The following is a 25,680-nucleotide window of genomic DNA, read 5'->3' as shown; positions in this document are numbered from 1 at the left end:
TGCAGCCCTTGAATGAAGAGTATGGTGTGTATTTTAGCTTTGGCAGAGAATGGGTGAGAAAACTATCAATAGCCCTCAGTAATCCTTTTCCCTTCTTCTTCTAACTTTCCATTCTGCCCAGGATCGGTAGAAGCAATATTGCTACAGAACTTCTTAGCAGTTTTAACAGACTTTTCCAGAAATCCAAATCCATAAGACACTGATCAGCCATCAAAGATGATACATTTTGGGGCTTATAAATTTACTGGCACATCACTCAGCATAATCTTCACTGACTTGAAATGGGAGGCAATATGACATGGTAAAAAGAAGCCAGAGGTATTGATTCTGGTCCAAGCTTTAATAACAAGCTATGTGATCTTGAGAAAGTCAAACAAGGGTTCTTGACCTCAGTTTTATCATCTGTAAAATGAGCAAATTTGACAAGGTAACCTCTAAGACCCTTGCAGTGCCTTTCATGGTAATGTCTTTGTGTGGGGGATGGTACAGAGGATAAATCCTCCCTAAACAGTTGATATGCTGACCATTTATCCAGAGGAATACAATTCTCCTGGACTTTTAATCCTTTAGTTTATGGCTTTAATTCATTTTGACATATTCTCCCCTGGGGAACACATAAGCAATTATCAATCACTTACACTTTCAAAGCAAAAATGGTAGCAGCCTTTCACCGTGCTGAGGACTTTATTCACCATTGTAATTCTTCAATTCTCTAAACCAGGGGTATCAAACTCGTTTTCACCAGGGGCCACATTACCTTCATGGTTGCCTCCAAAGGGCCAAAGTAATTTTAGGACTGTATAAATGTAACTACTCCTTAACTGCTAAGGAATTAAAATTATATCCAGCCCTTCGAAGGTGACTGTGAGGCTGATGGGGCCCCCGGTGAAAATGAGTTTGACACCCCTGTTCTAAACTGTGCTCTGAAATAGGTGTTACAGAGGCAGTATTGTGGGATTGTTCAGAGTTTTCCAGAGAAGACTTAGGCTTTCGGGAGGTTTAAAAGCAGCAATGTGTAATAGTTGGATCTACAGCAAGCGAAGCCAGACTGCTGGGTTCAAATCTTAGCTTTGCTTCTTGCTGTGTGATGTTGGGCAAATTATTTACCCCACAAATGCCTCAATTTCCTCATCTAGAAAGTAGGCATGTTGAAAATAAAAGTATTTCCCTCTTAGGGTTACTGTAAAAATTAAGTGGGTTGACACGTGTACAGTGCTGAGAACAATGCCTGGTCCTGGGTAACATTCCCACTGGTGCGGACAGAGCTATCGAGTGGTGCTGTGCTTGCCTCTGGCATGACCAGAGCTAGATAGGGGAATGGGGGGAAGAGCTTGAGACACAAAACACCTGAGGAAAAGACCACCAGAGGGCAGGGAGGCTGGGAGCACTGCAGACCGACTCATCCGATTCCCTTGCTAATAAACCCCTCAGTTTCAACCACATCAGGGCATATTGACATAGTGTTAGAGATTGTAACCCTGTGGCAAGCACGGCAGGCAAGTGCTTTATGTGCATGCAACTCCCAGGTGGAAAGTTCCCTGAAGAAGTGCGAGCATGGTGATAGCCCAAGGGGCAGCACTGCTGTGGGCGTGAACATTCTGGAGATGGAAACTTGCCACAGGACAAGAGTACACGAATATTTCCCTTTGAAAGGTCAATGTACTAGAAGCGCTTCATCAGAAATAATTTGAGACTCAGAATGGTTCGGATCGTTCTGTGGACATGGCCCAGGTCTCTGGACGTGTTCTGCTTCCCCAGCACTTTAACATCCTGGATGTTTTGAATATGCTGCTTGTGCCTGTACAAGCCTCAGGCTACTCAGTTCACTTATTGGCGATATGTTCTTGGAAACTCACTTTGAGTAAAAGGATGTATAATAAAACCAATTTTATCATAAGCTAATTGATATAAACAAGAGTTATGTTTCTACAGCATATTTCTGGTCATAAAACCCACCAAATATCTAAATAAAGACCCAAAACATATCTAATATTAATCACTGAAATAAATGTACATATAAGAATGATTCATTAAAACCAGTAAGAATTATTTTCCAACCTGCTTATTTCAGTTCAGGCTTGTGGGTGACCCAACCTTGTCCTGGCAGCTTAAGACACAAGGCAGGAGCCCACCCTGGCAGGATGCCCTCCTATCAGAGGACCACTCACACACACCCACACTCACTCAGACTGGGACACTTCAGACACCCCAGTTCATCTCCATGAATCTCTGAGATGCAGGGGGGACTGGAGCACTTGGGGAAAACCTACTTAGAAATGTGGAGAGTGTGCAGTCTCCACAGAGACAGTGTCCCAGGCCAGGAACCAACTTTTCCCCCGATTAAGGTTATAATAATGAAATGATGTTGAGAGAAACTTATTTGAGGACCTGCTGTTCTCAGAAATGTCCCTTTCTGCTCCATACTAATAGGTATGCTTAGAGAAGAATACTTATATTTTTAACCACAGACTCGTATGTGTTTAGGTCTAGGGAAGTTACAGACTATTGTGGAGAAATTAAGAGTTGACATGACCAGAGGAAATGTTCAACAGAAGCCCAAGCTGACTCATCTGAAGAAAACGTCTCGCTCCTAGGCTGGTGCTGGGTCCTTATTACAGGAAAGGTGGTGATTGCCGTCACAGTTCTCATTCACAACCCCTTCCTGAGGAGTGCTTCAAAAAGATCCAGTCAGGGTGTGCATTATTAAACACAACCAGAAGCGAACATTGACTGTTCTACTCTTGCCTTTAAAAATTTTAATTGAGACTAATACTCAAGTTGTATTTTATTTGAAGTTCATATCTATAAAATATAAAAATTAATAACATATAAAATGTTAATATTAATTGGATAAAATCAGACTGCCTTGGAAGATACACATATTGCAGGCTGAAGAGATGATCCATTTATCATTTCCAACTTGCTAGGGATAAGAAGGAAGTGAGGCGTCCTCCTGAAGGACATGAGCTAAATGTTCTTATTAAAGAAAAGTAATTAGTAGTGTGAAACCACAGACCGTGGCATGTTAGGCCCCAGTATACTTTTCGCAAGCACCACTGATACGATATAATTAAACCACCGTAAAGATAGTTGCATATTATTTTTATTTTCATATTTTACCTAACTTGCATATACCTGTATATCTATATCTATTCTCTTATAATAATATGTCAGGACAGGTGACCTAATTGGAATTCTAAAGGTGAATGATCAGAATAGCATTAAGATAAAAGGCAGAGGCTCTTAGGAAAATTAATTGAATGCCATAATATTTTTCCAAAAAAACCACTTTTCTATGATTGAACTTCATAATATGTTTGCAAGAGAGATAATTTTCTACAATTTTGCTATGAAAGTAAATTGTAAAGTAAATATACCTTATCAAGTTATTGCACAACTTTATAAAATTTTCTCTCAAAGACAAATACTGTATAATCTCACTTACATGTGGAATCTAAAAATAGGCAAGCAAACAAACAAACAAACAAAAACACCTTAATACTAGCTCCCCCCCTCTGCAAAAAAACCTAAACTTAGTGATACAGGGAAGAATTCTGTGGTTTCCAGAGGCTAGGTGGGGGTGGGGGGTTGGGGGGGTCAAAAATATACATTTCAGTTATAAAATACAGTCACCATGTACAGCACGGTGACTACAGTTAATAACACCATATCATAAAACTAAATAAAATATATTAAAAGGCACGAATACTTTTTTCATTGATTGTTCTAAAAAATGGTACAGAACTGCCAGTAAAAATATAAATATTCTTATATATAAGATAAAATAAACTCTTTTTTCTTTTTTCAATTATATCCTAATCTAAACTTCTAACAAATTGATTTTAACCTTATTTTAAAATTAATTTATTCTATTTACTCATTTATTTTTATTGAATGGATTTAACTTGTAATTGTGTAGATTTAAGGTGTACAGCATGCTACTTTGATACACTTGCATATTGTAATATAGTTGCTAATGTAGCAGTATTTATCACATTACATAACTATAGTACAACATTATTGTCTATGTAATAGGGGAATTCGAGAGTTAAAGATTTTAGCCTTAGTTGATAGACAAGCGATTAACCCATGTAGAAAGCTGTTATTCCACGGCCTGGAATGCATGACCACAGTAACTCCAGTAGGTCCATAAGCAATTCAACCACGGTCCCCCACGGGGTTGGAGTACAAAGCCCAGTAGACAGCATCTGAGCCATTGTGTCCCAGGTGATGCAGATACAGAAGTGTGGATCAACTGATAAAGAAGGACTAGGTTTATTCCCAGATATTTTATTTTTGTTTTTGCTATATCGAATGGGATTTTTTTCTTGATTTCTGCTTCTGCTGTTTCATTGTTGGTATACAAAAATGCCTTTCAGAGAGATGCAAATTAAAACCACAATGAGATACCACTTTACATCAGTCAGAATGGCTATCATAAACAAAGAAACAAACAACAAGTGCTGGAGAGGTTGTGGGGAAAGGGGGACCCTAGTTCACTGTTGGTGGGATTGCAGACTGGTACAACCACTATGGAAAACAGTATGGAATTTTCTAAGAAAACTGAAAATGAACGCGCCTTTTGACCCAGCAATTCCACTATTAGGAGCATATCCTAAGAACCCTGAAACACCAATCCAAAAGAACCTATGCACCCTGATGTTCATAGCAGCACAATTCACGATAGCCAAGAGTTAGGAAGCAACCTAGATGCCCATCGATAAATGACTGGATCAAAAAGCTATGGTACCTTTACACAATGGAATTCTATGCTGCAGAAAGGAAGAAGGAACTCCTACCCTTTGCAACATCATAGATGGAACTGGAAAGCATTATGCTGAGTGAAATAAGCCAGGCAGTGAAAGACAAATACCATATGATATCACCATTAACAGGAATCTAAACAACAAAACAAACAAGCAAGCAAAATATGACCAATGACACTCAAATACGGAACAGGCTGACAGGGTCCAGAGGGGAGAGGGGAGAGAATCATAGGGGAAAAGGGGCTGGACTCACATGAACAAGTATAAAGGACACATGGACAATAACTAAGGTGGGGGGCGGAAATGGGAGGAAGGTGGGGAGCACTGTGGGGGCAGGGCTGGGAATATAAGACAGAAAACTGTACTTGAACAAGAATTAAATAAAAATTAAAATTAAAATTAAAAAACAAAAAGAAGGACTAGGAACATTGCCACTGGACTGCAACTCTTATCCAATTAACTTTTCTCCAAACTCTTTACTTACCCTTTCTTCTCCTTATAAAAAGGTTGGGTTGAAACGAAAAGTTAAGATGGTTTTTGAGGGTACATAAACCTGCCCCCTCCCACTGTCTTTTCAGATTGCTGGCATCTGAATGAAGTGCCCATAAAGGGCCAATCTTTATCTCTACTTATTGGTTCTGGAAGTGACACGCAGCACGGATGCCAACGTTTCCAGTTTCATGCATTCATCATACTGTACATTAGATCTCTATGGCTTACTTACTACTCACTGCAAGTTTATATCTTTAAGCAGTATCACACTTATGCCCCCTTCCCCTCACCTGGTAACGCCCACATTACTCTCTGTTTTTAACAATTTACTTTTTTAGAGTCCACATATAAGTGATATCCTACAGAACTTGTCTTTCTCTGTCTCACCCATACCCCTTACAATAATGTGCTGAAGGGCCATCCATGTTGTTGCACGTGAGAGAACATCCTCCACTCCCATGGTTGAATATCATTCCATTGTGTGTATGCGCTACTTCTTTTGTGCCCATCCATCCACTGAAGGGCATTTGGGTTGAGTCCATACCTTGGCTATTATAAATAATGCTGTGATAAACATGGGAGCGTATATATCTCATCAAAATCCTGTTTTGTTTTATGTTTTTTTCATCTCCCTCCTTCTCCTACCCTCATGCCATGTATTTTTTGAAAACATTGAGTCACCTCCAGTATTTTTTTGTGACATCAGTGCCCTTATCTCTAGGATTTACGTTTAAAAACAGCCAGTATCTGATTCCTTGGTCTGGGGCCTTCTTTAAATTCTGTTTTAATTTCCTTTGGGTATATACCCAGGAGTGGAATTGCTAGATATATGGTAGATACATTTTTAATTTTTTGAGGAGCCTTCATATTGTTTTCCCTAGTGGCTGGACCAATTTACATTCCCACCAACAATGTATAAGAGTTAAACCTTATTTTAGGTAACTTCTCTTTAAACACTCTCAGTAGCAGTTACCCTGTTAGCCAAGGACTTCTTCCACTCCTGGGCTCTGTGCCTTGCCGGGCAGGTTCTCCTATGTCTGCACTTGCAGTGAGAGTAATGTCTGCCCATTACTTGGGCAGATCCCCAAGTAATGTCCTGCACAGTTACTGGCTCTTCTTTATTTCTCGGGCATAAATATTTATTAGGACTCCCCTCAAATATTGGTATATGATCGGTTTGCATACAAGTCTCATGATTCCATTCACTTTAAGCCTTCATTGTATGCTGCCCTCTCTAACATAATATAATTACAATATATTTGCAAGATACTTGAGAGAGAGAGAAATAGCCAGTATCTTAGATTGTTTTTTAACCCATGACCCCATCCTTTGACCTGCACTTGGAGCAGTGCTAGCCAAGCGTGTGGCAGCACGTGAGCACTTTCTGTCCTCAGCCCTCCGGCCATTGGAAAGTAGGTTGACTTCTACTCCTCTCGGCTGTCTGATGTTCATGCCCTACTGCAGAAGGACAAGAGGCAGAGGGAAGAAAAGCCATTACTAGAGCAAAGGAGGCAGAAAGGTCTCCAGAAAACAGTGCCACGGAGGAAATCTACAAGTTCAGGAACACCTCTTTTCATAAAGGGATCAGGCTTTGGGGTCTGTGGAGCCTTAGGAATCTATAGATGAGCCTTGGAAGTCCATATATCCCCTGGGCTTTCTGGCAAAGTTCTGTGTGATACACATTTTTCTGTGGAGATTGTTCACAGTTTATATGGTTTTAAAGAGTTCGGGACACAGTGAAAATTTAATCTCTGCTCTTTAAAAGAAATCAGAAAGTGGTGTGAGGGAATAATGCCGATCCCAGCGTCTTACCTTTTCCACAAAGTACAGAATGCCCTCGTGGCCACGCTGCCTGGGGGGCTTCCAGCTTAGCACCACGTAACTCTGGGTGGCCTCCGTGACAGAGAGGTCTGTGGGAGGCCCAGGAACAATGCCCTCTGAAAAACAACATGGAAAAGTGAGGAGCACGTACTCTGGGAAACCCGGGGTACTCAGAGGCACAGATGGTTCCCTGTTCCCGGAGGAAGACCTAACTGCTGCTCCATAGAATAAAGGCGTACCTTGTCTCTAAAATTCTTCCTGAGAGTCATGCATTCATTTTAATTTCTTTGTTTGACGATTTAAGTTTCTTTAGTAGTCCTGAAAACCAGTTGCAATGACACAACTTATTTTTTTAATATTTTTTCAAAAAGGATTGGAATCATAGTTTTTTTGATGCAATTAATTAATTAATTAATTAAGATTTTTGCAGTTTAAAAAATTACAGTTGACACACAGTATTATATTACTTTCAGGTGTACATCATAGTGCTCGGACACTTATATAACTTATGAGGTGCTTCCCTGATAAGTCTTATACCCACCTGACTCTATACATAGTTATTATAATATAGGGAGGGGCAAATAGGCTTACAGCTGTGAGTATGTGAAAGACAGAGCTTATCTTGTACTAATATTTATTAACTGTTGTATTTTTATATAAACAACTGTGAAACTACTTTGCCCCACCCTATATTATTGACAATATTCCCTGTGTTGTATTGTACACGCCTGAGACATTTTGTAACTGCTAATTTGTACTTCTGAGTACCTTCACCTTTTCACCCAGTGTCTCAGACTTCCTCCCATCAGGCACCCATCGGTTTGTTCTCTATGAGTTCTATGAGTTCTGTATCTATGAGTTCATTCCTGTTTTGTTTGTTCATTTATTTTACTTTTTAGATTCCACATATAAGTAAAATACATAATATTTGTCTTTTTCTTAGCATAATACCCTCTAGGTCCATCCATGTTGCCACGAATGATAAGATTACCAGATTGTATAAAAAGCAAGGTCCAACTATATGATGCCTACAAGCAACATGACTTAAACATAAACATACACATAGGTTAAAAGCAAAAGAATGAAAATCGTATGTCATACTAAAACCAGTCAAAAGAAGTCTGGAAAGGTTATATTAATACCAAAGTAGATTTCCAAGGTGGGGAAAACATTACTATGGATAAAGAGAGTCACTTTATAACAATAAAGTGGTCATTTCATAAGAGAATATAACAATAACAATGTTTATGCATCTGTTACCAGAACATCAAAATACATGAAGCAAAGCCATCTAGAACTACAAGAAAAATGATAAATAAATCACTTAGTTGGAGATTTAATCACTACCAATAATTGATAGAACAAATAGAGAGAGAATCATTACGAATATAAAAGATTCAACAGAAATCCCAGCAGGTTTTTGTAGAAATTTATAAGCTGGTTTTACATTTTACATGAAGATGTAAATTAAAGAGTTAGAATAGCCAAAACAACTTTGGGTGAGGGGAAGATTGGAGGACTTGTATTATCTGATTTCAAAACTATGAAGCTTAAAAAAATAAATGGAACACTTATAAAAGCTACAGAGAAGAGAAAATAAAATTTAGCAGTAGAGCCTGCAGAAATAGGTCCACAAATAATGCAATCGGTTTCTACATTAGCAGGGAATGCCAATTAAAACCACTACGCGCCCACTACGAAACACCACTATGGTATAAAACAGCACTGTGCACCACTAGGACGACTGAAAGCAAAGAGACTGATCTTGCCTAGTACTGGTGACAATGGGGAGCGATTGGAGAATTCCCATAGAAAAACTACTGACGAGAACATAAAGTGGTTACAACCATTTTGGAAAATAGGTGACTATTTCTTTTAAAATTAAACATAAACCTACTGTATGACATATCCATTCAACTCAGAGGTATTTATCCAAGAGAAATGAAAACATATGACCACATAAACACTTCCTAAGAATTTTTATGGAAACTTTCAGTGATGAATGGATAAATTGAAATGAAATGATACATCCATCATCGTGGATAAATCTCAAAATAATTATGCTGCATGAAGGAAACCAGACAAAAAATGAATATGATTCCACTTATCTAAAATTGTGGACAATACAGATTATAGTGACAGAAGGCAGGTCAGTGATGGCCTGGAGATTACAAAGGGATCTGAGGAAATTTTAAGGGCAGTGGATATTTTCACTATTTCGATCACAGTGATGGTTTCATAGGTGAACACACCTATAAAATTTATCAAGTTGTATATTTCACAGACATGCAGTTTACTGTATATCAAATATACCTCCCTGAAGTTTTTTAGGGAAAGTGATTCTCTGACAATATAAGTTACTTTATGATCTTCAGCTATTTCAGAATGTTCTTCCCAAAACATCCTAATATGCACTGCACCATCGATAACAAAAGCTAACCCGCATCAACCAGCTATCAAGTAGCATGATTAGAAAAAGTCTCCATGAAAAAGTAGCTTATTTACTTAGATTCTCATGATGCCACTACATATACTTATGGCAAAAAATAACACTGCAAATGAAACAGCGGCAATAGCATCTGAGGAAACCATAGCTTTTACCTCCAGGTTCCTCTTCAGTGACAATGATCTGTCCAGTCCAGGGTGCTGAAGGGCGACCTGAACAGGGATAAATATAAAAATCACAAACATTCACAAACGCAGTTTCAACCACACTGAGAAAGTGGCCAGATTGGTCACAAATGGATTTGTTACTTAGCGGACTTATGTACTTTGCTAAAGAATCTTACTGAGCCTGTAAACGGTATTGTGTCTTTGAAGAATTCACAATCTGCTGGAGCCTAGAAGCTGCCTGAACTGAGCTGCCATTTCTAGAATCGTACTTACACAAGCGAGGTAAACAGCCTGTGCTCATTCGTTGTTCCATGTGGCTCTCCTGAAACATGCAGGCTCTCTTGTCCCTTCTTAAGGGATGACATGTATTTGGGAGAAAACTTTCTGGAACAATTATAAGCCCAGCAGTTATTTATGAAGATGAAAGAGGAGAGGGACGCTGATCAAAGAAGGCAATTTGTTCTCATTACATTAGACAGTGTTGTCTACAAAGAAAACCAGTTTAAATCCTGAGTAAGGAAAATGAATGAGACAGGCAGTATAAACTTAAAAAGGAAATTCATTCCTGTGATCCTACAGACATCAGAAATAGAGAATCATTCAATTCCTGCTTTGTTCAAGGGATGTTTCACCACACTTTGTGAAAAAACAGAAAGGTAATAAACAAGATAACGTATTTGCAATTCAAACAAATCTCACTTTCATTGGAATTTGTAGAAAAAGAATTAATGAATATATGAGATGGAATTAGAAAAGAGAGATGGAAGTCAGATGTTTGGTGCAAAGTGATTGGAGAGCTATCAAGTAGCATGATTAGAAAAAGTCTCCAGAGAAAAAGTAGCTTATTTACTGAGATTCTCATGATGCCACTACATATACTTATGGCAAAAAATAACACTGCAAATACGGCATAGACCAGCCGTCCTCATCTAGGGTGAGTTTGCCTGCCCAAAGGGACATTTGGTAATATCTAGAGACAATTTTGTTCGTCACAAGGTGGGGAAGCTGTGCTATTGGCCTTTAGGGAGTGGAGGCCAAGGATGCTGCTAACATCCTATGATGCATGGGATACCCCCGCTTAGTATAGAATGATCTGGTCTAAAATGTCAAGAGGACCAAGGTTAAGAAATCTGGTATAGAGTAAAATGTTAATTTCCAACAATTCTTTTAATGTCATTTTATGGTCCTTTTTATTGAGGGTGCCATATGGTTTCTCGTGAAACAAATGCAGAGCATAGTTCATGTATATGGTTTTGACATTGACACTTGGAGACTAAATATAGGAAAAGATTATTTCTGTTTATGTGGAAACTCAAGTACAGATCAGATATAATGTTGCAAATGTGTTTTTCCTTTGATACAAAGAAATTCACTATACTGTGATATTAATACTCTAAATTTAAGCTTAAAAAATTTACCTTACAGTTTAAAAAACTGAACCAGAAGGAAAACTATATTTGGAATGTGCTAATAAAATGAATAAAAGTGTTCTCCACGTTCTTGATTTTCATATTTCATTTCAAGCACAATGCGTGGACTCAGTTTTAAAAAGCAAAGCTGTCTGAATCAAATAGGAATAAAATAAAACCCTTAGTAAATAGATGAGTCAAAAACAAATGCTTTTTATGTTCTTGTTTCCCCCCCCCCCCCACCCCGGTCCCCTACGATTTTCTGATCAGTAGATTATTTCTTATTCTCTTCTCCCTCTAGAGGAAGGGGGAGGAATGGCTTTGCCATGAGATCTGTAGTTACATAAAAAAGATTCAGGAAGATCCTGGAAAATGAAAACGCTTACTTTTAAGTCTAGCTTTCTCATCTGGGTCCAGAGCAGCCACAGGCTCAGAAACACGAGATGGCAGACCTATTCCAGTTTTATTGACCGCTCGGACTCGGAATATATAAGAACGACCTTCTATCAATCCAGTGACTGGGAAACGAGCAAACTTCACAGGTGTGTCATTGCATTGAGACCAGCTATCTGTGCCCACCTCACATCTAAGGGAAAGAGAGTGGTCAGTAAGAACATTAAAAGAAGTATAGCTAAATTAGTTCCAAAGCTGTAAACCCACCCAATTGCTTCCGACTTTTCTACAAAATATGTAACTCAAGCGCGGTTCAATAGTTATTTAACTGCAGGTACTCAGTTCCACTCAACTGTATGCGTCTTCTCTAACAAGGAAAGAAGCTCAGCTTCTTCTTAAACACATATATGTCCTTGGACCTGACTGAAAGCATGCCGTTCAGGGGCACCGTGCGCTAAGCACAGGAGCTTTGTGGGGGAAAACAGAAGCAGGTGGGTATGTACAATCTTTATATTGAGCAGGCTAAGGGGGAAGGTTACTTAAGACATCATCCACTTGGCTGATGTCTTCAGTTCCATCCACCGTTAGTGGCTCCTTTCGGCACTGTCTTTTAAAAATGGACCTGCTGTTGAGAAAGCTAACACCCTAGAAGATACTTATCTGCACTGTGGTTTGGAGAGAGTTCACTTGGTGGTCACTGGGCGATTTGTGGTGGGAGAGTGAGGAGGGTGCTGTAACGCATTTGTTTCTTGACAGGAGAGACTGAGGAGATGCAGTGAAATTCCCAGGCCTGGCAGGGGGAGTCTAAGCACTTCAAATCTCAGATTTCTAAATGGGTGCTTTTCTAGCCATTGGTGGCTGGGAATAGAGTGACCACATCCCAGAAGACAGAGATGAGGGTTCATATCATGTTAGGAGGCTAATCAACAGAACTTTAGAGGCTCAACATGTGGTTGAAGTATACACTACAGAGATTAAGTAACTTCTCATTTTTTATGAGTAAAGTACTGCACTTTTGGTTTATATCACTTCCCCAACATAGCTCCATGTCCTAAATGTAGAGTTTCCAAATGATTCTCATGAAGGACGGGGTTGCCTATAGCAGTGCAAAGGTGGTGGGAGTGTGTGTGTAGAGGTTGTCTTTATTTCTTTACCATCACCCTTCCATTCTTTGAGATAAATATTTTCCTCAACTTTATTTATGTGAAGTGCTATCAAATGTGGCTTCAATCCTTGCTTGGATTCCACCCACTCTCCCCTAACCCTTCCTTTGTAGAAATTATGGATCTGCTTATAAACGGGGTGTGGGGGGTTAGGACAGGTCTTCAAACTGCCCTTCTCTTCCCTCTGTGCAGACACTGTCCTGGTGGCCCAGGGGTCCTAGCGCACGCTTCCTGACCCTCGTGTGGGCAGAAGGAAAGGTGGAGAGCAAGTGCTCAGGAGCCGTCTGCAGCACGGGGGAGCAGAAAGAACACGTTTGCAGCCAGGCTGCTCTTTGAATTCTAGTTCTGCTGGAATTACTCTCTGTGACTGTGTTTCCTCATTAGCCTGTGGCCGTGGGTCAGCTACTCACTTCCTACTTGTAATAGCAGCACCTACCTTTCAAAGGATGGTTATGGGTTAATGGTCAATACATGAAAAGTATTTAGAACAGTGCCATTCACTTGGCAAATGATTAATAAATATTAGTTGTAGTGTGGTTATTTTCATTTTGACTAAATCAAGAGAAAAACAAGATGTACTCATTGTTCCTTGTCGTTCACTGATCAAAAGTTGCAAATTTTTTAGAAATTTGTGAGAGACAATAGGCAGAAATTGTAAGGATGAAAAAGAACTTATCTAAAACTTTATGTTCATCATTACTAAAAGATAAAATAATGTAGAAGCATTTAGTATATAATTAAATAGTATATAACTTATTACAAGTATTTCTCCAAGTGGTATTGAACCCAATAGACATATATTTATATACTGCTATAAATATTAGATTTAATATGCCTTGGTACAACACCACTGTACCATACCAGCCAAATTATCTGTTCCTAGTAGTTTCTACAATGAGATTTTATTACTCAAAAAATAGAAAGAATTGGAGCAACTATTTGAATAAAAACTAAGTCAGACAATAATGTATTTAGGTTGATAATGTAATATTTTTGTTCATACTGTCTAAAATTAGTGGATAATTAATGTGTAAGACTCAATTACCATAAATTGTAAAGTCGCTAAGTTTCGGTGAATGTAGATAGTAAGAGCCTGTCTGTCACTAGATAGAACATTGTTTAATCCTATTGATATTGATATTTGTAGTTTCTTTTTCTAACTTGAAATCACTTCCTGAAATGTAAATACGATTTTGTTAGTATTTGTAAAGTATTGCTATTATTTTTTAATTAATCATCACCCAAGGCCATGTTTACTGATATGAGAGAGAAGTCCTGATGGTTTGCCTCCCATACACACCCAGACAGAGGATACAACCCGCAACCTAAGTATGTGCCCTGACCAGGGATTGAACCCACAACCTCTGGTGTATGAGATGATGCTCCAACCAAAAGAGTAACCTGGCCAGGACTAAAGAATTATTCTTTATGTAACATTCTTAAGTTGCTGACATACTAGGAATATGGACATTAAATAGATTGAATACCAGTTATTTCCAAAGTGGTCTCTATTAGGTCTAGAAATTCATAGTTTTCTTGCCAAATTGGTGACCTGTGCTTTTGGAATTTAGGTATATCTATGTCTATGTTTGTCTATATCCACCTATACATGCATATATTTACATATATGCATATATACATTTATACATATGGCAGAGAGAGAGAGAGAGACAGAAAGAAAGAGACAGCGGAGGGAGAGAAGACCAGAAAAGAAAATGTTTCACCTAGAAATGGGAGAGAAATCAAGCATGCATCTCTATGGCCACATCACTCTAACTGAAGTTAGTACTAACTTATCAATAAAATATCCCAGAATAGGACTCCCTCCATCCACAGCTGGCTGTTTCCAAGAGACGATGATATAATCTTTGTTGGCATCCAAACCCACCACATCCAAGGGAGAGGCGGGGGCTCCTTCGATCGCTGCGTCAGCATCTGTGGAGATACGGGAGGATCCCATGAGCCCTCTCAGATATGCTCTGTCAGCCCCCAGGCTGGGCTCTTGGTGCACACATTTCTTAGCACGCCACCACAGTGGCTACATCTTTGGCCTTAGTACAGCAAGCTTCAGTCTTGTGATTTGCTTACCCGCGTAACAATATGTGCTTTTCACCATCAGTACAAAGAATATTATGTTAGAAAGGGCTCTGAAAACGACCCATGACCTTTGCCTCATGGCCCTTGCTTGCCCAAATGTTCTAAAAGAAAGTAAATACATAGCTGTTGAGGCTTGTTATCAGAAAAGTCTAAAGCAAGTTGTGCCAGAAAGTCTGTGCCTGAGATATTTATTGTGTAATGTTTAGAAAGTACGAATGGCTCCAAAGGGGAACAAATAGCCCCTCTGTCACCTTCTGATGCACCCCCCCAAAAATAGAAACATGAAGCTTTGCCCATCCCTACACAGGACACTGCCATTTTGGAAGAAAATAGAAAACATTCATTTTAATCAAATGTTTGTTCCCAAACTAAAGATACTTGTGAAAGGAACTCTGATGCAATACCCACATCTGAGCTTGGCTTATCTGAGTTTAGTAAAAGTCCAGGATTATACAAGAAATAGAGGACAGTGAGTGTTTATGAAACGGGATCCTGTGACAATGGGGTCCCCTCAGCAGGGTGTCTTGGGCACAGCTAAATTGGTGAATCAGGGTTGTTTTTAGAAGAGTAAAAGGAATGAAAATAAGCAGTAGCCTTTTAAGTGAGAATGATTAAAAAAGGAGGCAGAATCCCTGAGGGAGGGAGTTCACATTTGCCAATTTCTTGTGACATCTGGTCAACCCTTTCATAACGAATTAGTAGGAGAGAAGGCTGAGACGTGCAGGAGCCACTTACCCGAGGGAAACCACTCTTGTTGACTAAATAAACACTTTCTTTTTCTATCAGCTACACTTGTGTAAGTCTTATGAGTTCCTAAAGCATGTGATAACATGGCAGAAATATTTGTCTGCTTCTGAATTTAATAGGTCCTCATTACCTATGAATAGCTCCAGTCACTTTGGTCTTGAACACTCTCTTTCTTGCCCCATGAAACCTGCAGGAAAGTGCCTCTAGGCAAATGCCTCCTGCATAACTGCTATAGCAGAACATAACTAACTAGTGCCTAAAACTTCATGTAGAATGTCTGTGTGCCACACAACAGGGAGTGAGCATCTTGGTGGGGAGAACTGTCTTTTCTTCCAGACTCTGAGAGCACTGGATGAGGGAGAGGGCCTGCTGCTGGTGAAAGCAGAGCGGAGGAAAAATAGAGGTAGACGTGCTGAGGTTAACAGGGGTCAGTTACTGCTGGAAAGCTGCTCAACGGCTAGGGGGACAGCTGGCAACGGCAAGCCCTGTCCTCTTCCTAAAGGCCCATAACATTAACAACCAGCAATCCCCGAATTGATGGAGTGGAATTCAGTTCACTGAATGCCCTTTGTGTCTGATAGCTGGGCAGCTGTAGGCATTTAGGGAACCACTTTTCAATACTTTTATAGAATTACTTATGCCATTTGTGGGGTGGGCTTGACAGTCTTTCAAAAACAGCTTGTTTAGCAGCTGCTGGAAGCCAAATCCAAATACTGTGTTATGTTACTTCACACTTGCACTCTTGGCTCCCAGCAGCTGCTGTGGACAGTCTGACTCACAGCGCCCAGTCAGTCTACGTCAGTCCTTCCCTTAGCCTCTGCCGTCTGTCTCCCCACCCTCCAAATAGCCGAACTTTTTGTAGGTTTGATTAATTAGGTCAAAGATTATCCTGTTACTCTTTGTATTTGACCTCTGACACTGGCTATCAATAACTTTTCAAAATTTAAGTAATTCTAATGTTTATTTGTATTATAAAAGTACTGCATGCTGGTAAAATATACGATAATAAAAAAACCCTTAAAAATCTCTTCTGAATTTCATAACTCAGAGGTTACTACTGCTAAGATACTGGCCAATGTTTTTTAGATTTTTCTATATTTATAACTCAAAAGTGAGTATTTTTGAAATAAGAATGGAATGGGACTATACCATTTCATGTAAAATGATTTTTCTTTTTAAATATGTTTTATTGATTATGCTATTATGGTTGTCCAATTTTTTCCCCTTTATTCCCCTCCCCTCGTCATACCCGCTTCCACCCATATTCTTGCCTCCTTAGTTCATGCCCATGGGTCGTACATGTAAGTTCTTTGGCTTCTTCATTTCCTATACTATTCTTAACCTCCCCCTGTCTATTTTTCCACCTATCATTTATGCTACTTATTCCCTGTACTTTTCCCCCCATTCTCCACCCAGCTTTCCTGCTGATAATCCTTGATGTGATCTCCATTTCTGTAATTCTGTTCCTCTTCTAGTTGTTTGCTTAAGTGGGACTCTCTGAGCTTCCTGGACTTCCTGGAAGTCTATTTCCTTTGCCAGATTGGGGAAGTTCTCCTTCATTATGTTTTCAAATAAGTTTCCCATTTCTTACTCTTCCTCTTCTCCTTCTGGCACTCCTAGGATTTGGATGTTGGAATGTTTAAAGTTGTCCTGGATGTTCCTAAGCCTCTCCTCATTTTTTTGAATTCTTGTTTCTTCATTCTGTTCTGGTTGAATGTTTATTTCTTCCTTCTTCTCCATACTGTTGATTTGAGTCATGGTTTCCTTCCCTTGACTGTTGGTTCCCTGTATATTTTCCTTTATTTCACGTTTCATAACCTTCATTTTTTCCTGTTTTGTGACCATACTCAACCAATTCTGTGAGCATCCTGATTATCAGTGTTTTAAACTGTGCATCTGATAGGTTGGGTATCTGATAGGTATCTCTTCATTGCTTACTTATATTTTTTTCTGGAGCTTTGATCTGTTCATTCCTTGGGCTGTTTTTTTTTCTCGGTGCACCTGCTACATAGAAAGGGGTGGAGCCTTAGGTATTCACCAGGGCAGGGTAACCCAAGTTGCTATGTTGTGGCACTGTCTGTGGGGGAGAGGTCCAAGAAGGAACAATGCCGCTTGTTCAGCTCTCAGCCAGGCTTTCATTTACTTACCCTGCTACCCACAAGCAAATTGGGCCCTTCTGGTGCTGATTCCCTAGTGGGTGGGTTTGTGTACCTCCTAGGACCCTGTGGATCTCTCTTATGAACTCTCCTGTGAGGCTAGGAGTTTCTCCCACCACCTCAACCCCCACAGGTTTTTTCAGTCAGAGGTTCTGAGGCTTTGTTTCCCCACACTGGAACTCTGGGTTGTGCTGTCTGTCTTGCTTCCATGTTGTTCCTCCTGGCTTATCCACATGCAAATGTGGGAGCGCCCACTCTGCAAGCTGCCACCTTGCTGCAAGTCCTCTCCGCCCAGGCTGCCAGTCTCTGCCCCTCCTACTGGTCTGGACGAATGTTTCTTCTTTAACTCCTTGGTCATCAGACTTCCATACAGTTCTATTTTCTGGCAGTTCTGGTTATTGCTTATTTTTAAATTTGTTACTGTCCTTCTTTTGGTTGTGTGAGGAGCCACAGTATATCTACTTATGCCTCCACCTTGGCCGGAAGTCTAAACTGATTTTTCTTGATAGTTCTATATCAATAAATGTAATTATGGATCATTAGTTTCCATTGCTGTATGGTGTTCCTTTGGTTATATGGAGCCATTGATTATACTTTATTTTACAACTGCCATTGGTGAATATCTAGATTTCTTCCAGTTGTTTCCCAATACAATTTTTTTCAGCTTTGTCCACTCATGTCCCTAAAATTAAAATTGTAAATGTGCCTGCAATATGTGGTGATGAAACACCCTGAGACAAGTTGAATAATAGGAATGGTCCCTCCATTCCTTTATCACAGAGAATTTTTAAAAATCTTTTAAATCTCTTCAATACAATCTATTAATATATTACATTATTTTAATTTAAACTACTTTGATTACTAGTGAAAACTTTTTCATATATTTGTGTGCCATTCATAATTCTTTTTTTCATGACATTTCTATTCCAACCTTTATCATGTTATTATCTCTTCCCCTCACCCTCTCTCTCTCTGGGAAATGGTGAGGAAAGAATATAGGAGTGGGGCAAAATAGGTTTACAGTTGTTCAGATGGAAAATAGTACAATAATTAATAAATAAATAAGAATAAACTCTGTTTCATGAACTCACAACTGCACACCTACTTTTGCCCACCCCATATATAAAAGTCTGGAAGACTATGTAATAAAATGATAACACTGGGTATCTCGGGATGGTAAACTTATGGATGGCTTTTCTATTTCTTTTTTGCTTATTTATATTACTTTTTCCCCAAAAACCCACATTGTCTATGTACTTTATAAAATCCTGGACAAATGAGTACAGCTTTGGAATGTGTACAGACATATGGTGCTATATATACTGATCAGTCTGGTTCAGAAGTTATTTTTTAAGTAGCAAAAATACCAGAGCTCTGAAAAAATGCATTGAAATGGCCTCACACAGCTCAATACAAAGTTTTAAAAAACATAGAGAATGTCATTTAAAACACACTGGCAATTTCTTAAAGGGTTAAATGTAAATTTAACTCATGATGAGAAATTCCACTTATAATCATCTATCTACCCAAGAGAAATGAAAACCTAGACCCATGGATATGAATGCACGGTTTCATAGCAGCCTTATTCATCACAGCCCAGGAGTGGCAATCATCCCTTCAGGGGGGTCAAACTCATTGTCACCAGGGGCCGCATCAGCTTCACAGTGGCCTTCAAAGGGCTGAAATAATTTTAGGGCTGTATCAATGTAACTACTCCTTAACTGTTAAAGATTTGAAATTACATTCGGCCCTTTGAAGGCCACTGTGAGGCTGATGTGGCCCGCAGGGAAAATGGGTTTGACACCCCTGCATTAGCTGGTGAACGGATAGACACAGGGAGGTGTATCCATTTTGTACAATACTAGTCAACAATAAAGAGGAACAAACCATTACCATGATGAACCTCCAAATACATGCTCAAGGAAAGAAGAGAGATGTAAAAGGTCACATGCTCCATCCAGAAATGCCCAGAAAAGAACAGTCTATAGAGAAAGAAAGCAGACTAGCGGCTGCCTAGAGGCCAGGCTGGGGATGAGCGGGGCATGGGCAAGAGAACTCTCTTCAGTGACAGACATATTCTAAAGCTGGATTGTGGATGATGGTTATACAACTCCATAAATATTCTAGAAAGCATTGCCCACTTTACATGGTTAAATCTTACACTATGTAAATTATACCTCAATAAAGATTCTTTTAAAAGAATCTAAAATACATAATTTAAAAGAGACTTAATATGGGAAATCTTTTTCTAAAATTTGTCAAATTCCCAATGCAACTGCTGAAATTGTCTTTTCAATTTTGCCTTTCCCTGTACCTTTCCAGTTCTCTCATATCAACATCTGGTAAATTTTATAATCTTCCATTTTCTTGTTTTACGGATTTGAAAACTGGCTGAAGTATACATTTAAATTTTAAGACCTTCCCTCTGTCTACAGTTACTTATCTGAAGTCTGGCCTAAACCTGACAGAGAGCCACAGCTCTGAGTGTGTGCATTGAGAAATGTTGAGGAAACTCTGGACTATGTCAGAGTGCCCGAAAAGTCCACAAAGAAGTCACCAAGGCATCACTAAGGATTTTGGAATCACCAAGGATACTCTCTGGTTCAGGTAAAATAATGGAGAACAGCGGCAAAGACTGCTTATTCAGTTCTCACTTAGTTAGGTTCATCCAGATGGTTCTGCTAAAGAATCTTGCTGATAACTTACCATGTGTCTGTTTTCACTGCAATTATTCAGAAAGCTAGCTTCTTTCTTCCTCCCAGTGATTTCTAATTTTCCCCATAATGCTTTCATGTAGGAGAAAGTCTAACACATTTTCTATTTGGTATAGATATTCATGTATCTTTGTCAGTTGCTGGTCAGTGGCAGAATTCAATGATCATTTATTCTTATTCAGTACTGGTGTTGCATAGACTGATTGCTAAGTGTGCTCAGTATCCATTCTTCCTCTTTCCTTTTAGTACTTGAATGGCTGAGCTTTAGCAGGGAACATGGCTGCCCAACCAGAGACTAGACACCCTGGCTTCCCTCACCGTGAGATGTGTGCATGTGGCCAAGTGTTCACATGCAGAAGTGATGTGTGCATGTCTGCATCTCCCCCTCCACTTCCTTTCTCTGTTTTCCATAGTCCATAATGGGAACATAGACAGCACCACCGGGGGGCAATGTAACGGTGTAGATGGGATCTGAGACTCTGAATAACCACACTGAATGTAACCATCCGGCCCACTCCCCTGGATTAGCAAGTCTAAAAAATTAGCACCTGTACTGTTTATATTTTTAGTTTCTGTCTATTAAGATTTTTGGACTTCTAATAAACCTTTCTGGCTGGAGAGAGATTGCTCCTTCTCCTTTCCTCCCTCCACCAGCCAAATCTTGGAGATAGGAAAGGGCTCAGTCTGGCCTGTCTGTGATGTACAAACTAACAACCAAAGCCCTATCTCCTAGATCTGACCCATGCATTCCAGGCAGAAATATTCTCCTGGCTTAATCAACCCAAGGCCAGGTACCAGACAAGTAGGCACCACTATAGTTTAGAGTCTACCGAAACTATTCACACTAGGCTATCCTAAACTGCCTTGCTTGCCTTGCCTTTCCCACAGAAAGTGCTGTAAAGGCCAGGGCAATGCTCTTCCCTAACTCCTGCCCCTTTTGCCCCGAACCAGCCAATGCCAGTGCTTCCTCACGTGGCCCTGCATGGCAGGCTGCCCCTCTTCTCTCAAGGGTTTGTGAGTATAAAACACCTTTTTCCTGAGCCTCTCCTCTGACCCCTGTTGTGTCCACACCTAGCTGACCATCACATAAAAGAACACTGAACACTGCCCTTGTAGCCTGGAGGTGTAAATGGTCTTCCCAGTGTGCTCGGACAACATGTAGAAATAACATTTGCCCTTGTACATATTTGACACATGCAAGGCATTGATGAAAAAAGAAAGACTCTTGAAAATCAATGATTATAATAGTTTGTCTTATGAATTAAATTTTAGCACTTTGTTTCCTAGTTCATTAAAGCTAAACCTATAAAACATATGAAATTAAATAATAAATTTGTTTCTCAAAATAGGTATCAAAGAGTAAGTTCCCAAATGACGCATCATTTTTTTTGTTGCAGCTCCCATAAACTAGGATGGTTTTTCATAAAGGATTTAACATTTGTACTCAAACTGCATTGTTGGCTCACCAAAGACGAGGAATGTGCTATCATTGGTGACAGTAACACAATTTGGAAACTAGTTATTTTTGGGTTGTTGCCTTCAGTGTTAATTTTTTTTGCATCAGGTCTGTAAGTTAATATACCTATGCCATGCCATCTGCAAGAATTTTCAAATGGCTCTTTTATCATTACAAAAAACATGTTTGGATAGATTAATGTGGCCTCATTGTTTTAAATATTCTTGGGTGTTCTGCTTTCTGTTAAGTCTTACCTCGAACAAAGACGTAAGCACTATACTGTTCATAATACTCTCCCATTCGTACACGGACTGTGTAGAGGCCTTCGTCTTCTTTATTGAGATGAGAAAATGTCAGTGTTGCCCGGTCTCCACTCCACTGTGTTTCCACCCATTTTGATGAAGAAACAGGTGTTCCTGGGGTAGGGGGAGGGGGAGGAGAAGTCAGCAAATTAACCCATCTTTTTATTACTCCCTTCCTCTCTCCCCTCCACTCCTCTCCCCTCACTCCCTCTCCCTGAACCCCCTACCTCTTTTTCTCTCTCTATTCCTCTTCTGTATTGAAAGCTATTTGACTACTAGAGGAAGTCTCTAGGGCTTTGAGCCATCCTGCCATGTTTATATTGGTAAAAATACTAGACCAGAAATGAGGGTAGCAGTGCCAGATACACAATCTGCAATGCAAAATGAAATGGCAAGTACCCTTGTTCAAAAAGCAGAGGAAAAAGCACATAAAGTATGAGGCTTTTCCCTCTAAAAATAGTTTATTGCTTATAAAGTATAATATGGAATGATATAAATTGCATAAACTAATATTTTTGTGCCATTATTTTATAAAAATAATACTTCATTATGATATTTTGATTATAATAAATATTTCTGGCTTGCTTCTCTGCAAATTCAGTAATTAGATAATCAATTCATATCTTTAGCAATTTAATTTTAGTTGCTTATGCATTTACTTACTTATTTTAAAGATTTTCTTTATTTTTAGAGAGAGAGGAAGGGAGAGAGAAAAACAGGGAGACAAACACTGACATGTGAGAGATTCATTGATCAGTTGCCTCTCGCACACAACTGGGGACCTGGTCCACAAGCCAGGCATGTTCTCTGACTGGGAATCAAACCTGTGACCCTTCAGTTCTTAGGCCAGCACTCAATCCACTAAGCTGCATCAGCCAGGGCAGCAACTTCATCTTAAATGGATATAATTTAAAGCAATATCAGTCACACTTTGCAAATGCAAGATCACAAAGGAGATTTGAGAAATTTTTATTTCTAGGAAGATCTTTCTGCTGATGTACCTATGACTGCAGCTGTTAAGAGTGTTGTGTAGTCATAGTATGACACAGATGTATACTGAATAGTATTATGTAGCTGTGGTATTATAAAGTTAATATTGGGCTAACTTTCTGGTAAACTATTTCAGAATATAAATTTTACTACTCTAGAGCTGATTACTCTTGAAAAACAATTTTTCTAACAAGATTTAACTCATACAAGTCAGTTTCATGTAAGTCTAAACTTTTAAGTGCAAATTTACATAATTGCATTTTAATGTTTTCTTTTACATGTCCCATAATTTGTGAAGGTCATAGAAGAAAATGAAAATGACTTCATGGTTTGTACAGAATTCAAAAAACCTGTTTATGTATTCTATCACTATTCTATCACTATCTCTTCAATTAGGAGGAAAAATTAATTTTAAAACGATCTTCCTTGTTAATAACTGTTTTATCCAGAGTTTCATATAAAAAGCATTCTTTTACATTGAATGTGACAATATTTAAACTTGATTTCTGCCCTGCCTGGTGTGGTTCAGTTGGTTGGGCCTTGTCCCACAAAGGGAAGGGTCGCCGATTCAATTCCCAATCAGGGCACCTACTTGGATTGAGGGTTTGGTCCCCAGTCGGGGTGCTCATATGGATGTTTCTTTCCTCTCTTTCTCCCTCCCTTTCCCTCTCTCTAAAAATAAATTTAAAAAAAACTTAATTTCTATTTCTAAGCCTGTATATAGTTGCTTTGCCATGTTGTGACAGTTTTCATAACCAGAGGTTCTAAACTCTTTGAAGAATCCTACCAACTGCCTTCCATGTTTCATTGCAATGCCAGCAAAGATTACCGCCCGATTGCTGGCAGTTCCTGGCAGCACTCAGGCCAGGGATCTAATATCTGGCACAGGCCCCACAAAGATAAATTCTGGGGATTGCCTGGCAAGCTGGCCTCCCACCGATGGTTCCCACGCTGTCCCTCTCCTCCTCTAGGGACACGTCCACCACTGATGCTGCTGCTGCCACTGCCATGCTGGTTTCAGCCTGAGCCCAGGTTCCAGCCCCTGCCTTGGGACTGCACAGTGCCACAGGCCACCCCAGCTGCCCCCATGCACAACTGACATGCTCCATAGTCTCACTGGACTATAAATTTCATTTATTTTGCCAAATAAAATTAACTGACAAAATGAACATATATACGGGTAACATAAGCAAAATCACATTTTTTGGTAGTCCTTTCCATACATTACTTGGTGGTAAATTATAATTTCTTCAAACATATTATGAAAATTCTGCTACTTTGATACATCTGTAAAAAAACTTTTTAAACTTTCAATAGGCTATGCCCTCCAATGTCGAGTTTCTGCCAGCTCTGGTAAACAGATCTGCAGTCTTATGGACATTCATTCATGCTCTGGTGTCAAGCCCAACCTTCTGTGAACAAGAACCTAAGTGAGAATTTGTTATCAAGGCTCACCATTTCGGTACCACTGGACCTCTGGCTGGAAATGCTTAATTTCAGGAGTGATGACTACACGGCAGCCTAGACTCAGCGTCTCACCCTCTCTCCCAAATGACACATCAAACTTGTCATCAAAGTGGATCTCAAACTTAGACGCATAACCGTAAGGTGTCACGGCAGCTGGGTACAACAAAAACACCAGTAATTTATTTCTTCTCGTCAAAGAGACATAAGCATTTTAATAAGCACTGGCAGAGAGCAGTCACAACAAATATAGATCAATTAATTTATCTGGGCAAAAATTAAGTCTTATGAAAGAAGTATGTAGCATATTCACACGTCATTATGAGAAATAGAAATTCTGAGTATGAAAATTCTTGCTTCATTAGTCAGAAAAGCTTATCTATAATTAATAGAATTTAAAGGTCAGGTTTAATGCCTTATATAAAATGTAAATTAATACCACATTTGGCTTAGACTTAAATAGTTAGTAGAGATATATTAAATACGTATGCACTTTTTAATTTTAGATTCTGAGTTCATTTAAACTATTGCTTGTAATCTTAGAACAAATAGCCATATCAATTAGTCATGAATAATGAGTTTTTCAGTAAGTTGCTTTAGTTTCTTTAATAATTTAAATTTAAAAATATAAGAAATGTCAATGGAGAATGCGAAAAGGTTTAAAATATTGTAACTTAAGAATTTTTTTCTTAGAAATGTCTTATTTATAGATTGTATAAATGCTTGCATCATGAACTCTCCTAGGTTTTATATTTTCTTTTCTCAAAGAAAAGGGCTTGAGAAAATAATGACTATTTATAACAGGTTATTGCAATGCCAGGCATGTTACATTTGACAGGTCATCTAATCCTTGTAAAAACATCATGGCAAAGATACTAGTTTTTCATTTCTTCCAGATGGGGATATAGAAGTTTACAAATATACAGCTAATGACAAGGTTTCAAAGGTATCACATGTGAAATTAAAATTCAAACCTATACCTGTCCATCTCTAAAACTCAGGACCTTTCTCTCATATTTCATCTCTCTGTCTCCCTAAGATCTCTTAGTATTAATTTGAAAAAGCAAGTTAACATTTATTGCGTTCAACCTGTGCCA

General features: G+C 39.1%; 1 protein-coding gene across 2 annotated transcripts in view; it reads right to left on the bottom strand.

The window, feature by feature from the left end:
* Positions 1-25,680, bottom strand: part of MYOM1 (myomesin 1) — a 154,821-nt gene that overhangs the window by 61,906 nt on the left and 67,235 nt on the right. For both annotated transcript variants that reach the window (XM_037060703.1, XM_037060704.1), the window contains 6 exons: positions 24,575-24,739; positions 22,082-22,243; positions 14,451-14,592; positions 11,488-11,687; positions 9,681-9,737; positions 7,071-7,195 (listed from right to left, as the gene is read on the bottom strand). In XM_037060703.1, the coding sequence (XP_036916598.1) occupies positions 7,071-7,195; positions 9,681-9,737; positions 11,488-11,687; positions 14,451-14,592; positions 22,082-22,243; positions 24,575-24,739 (851 nt within the window). The remainder of the gene's footprint in view (positions 1-7,070; positions 7,196-9,680; positions 9,738-11,487; positions 11,688-14,450; positions 14,593-22,081; positions 22,244-24,574; positions 24,740-25,680) is intronic.

The sequence above is a fragment of the Sturnira hondurensis genome, unplaced genomic scaffold (assembly GCF_014824575.4).
Source record: "Sturnira hondurensis isolate 20B ecotype Veracruz unplaced genomic scaffold, ASM1482457v3 Scaffold0012467, whole genome shotgun sequence".
Classification (NCBI taxonomy): Eukaryota; Metazoa; Chordata; class Mammalia; order Chiroptera; family Phyllostomidae; genus Sturnira; species Sturnira hondurensis.
This window is presented reverse-complemented; position numbering and strand designations above follow the sequence as displayed.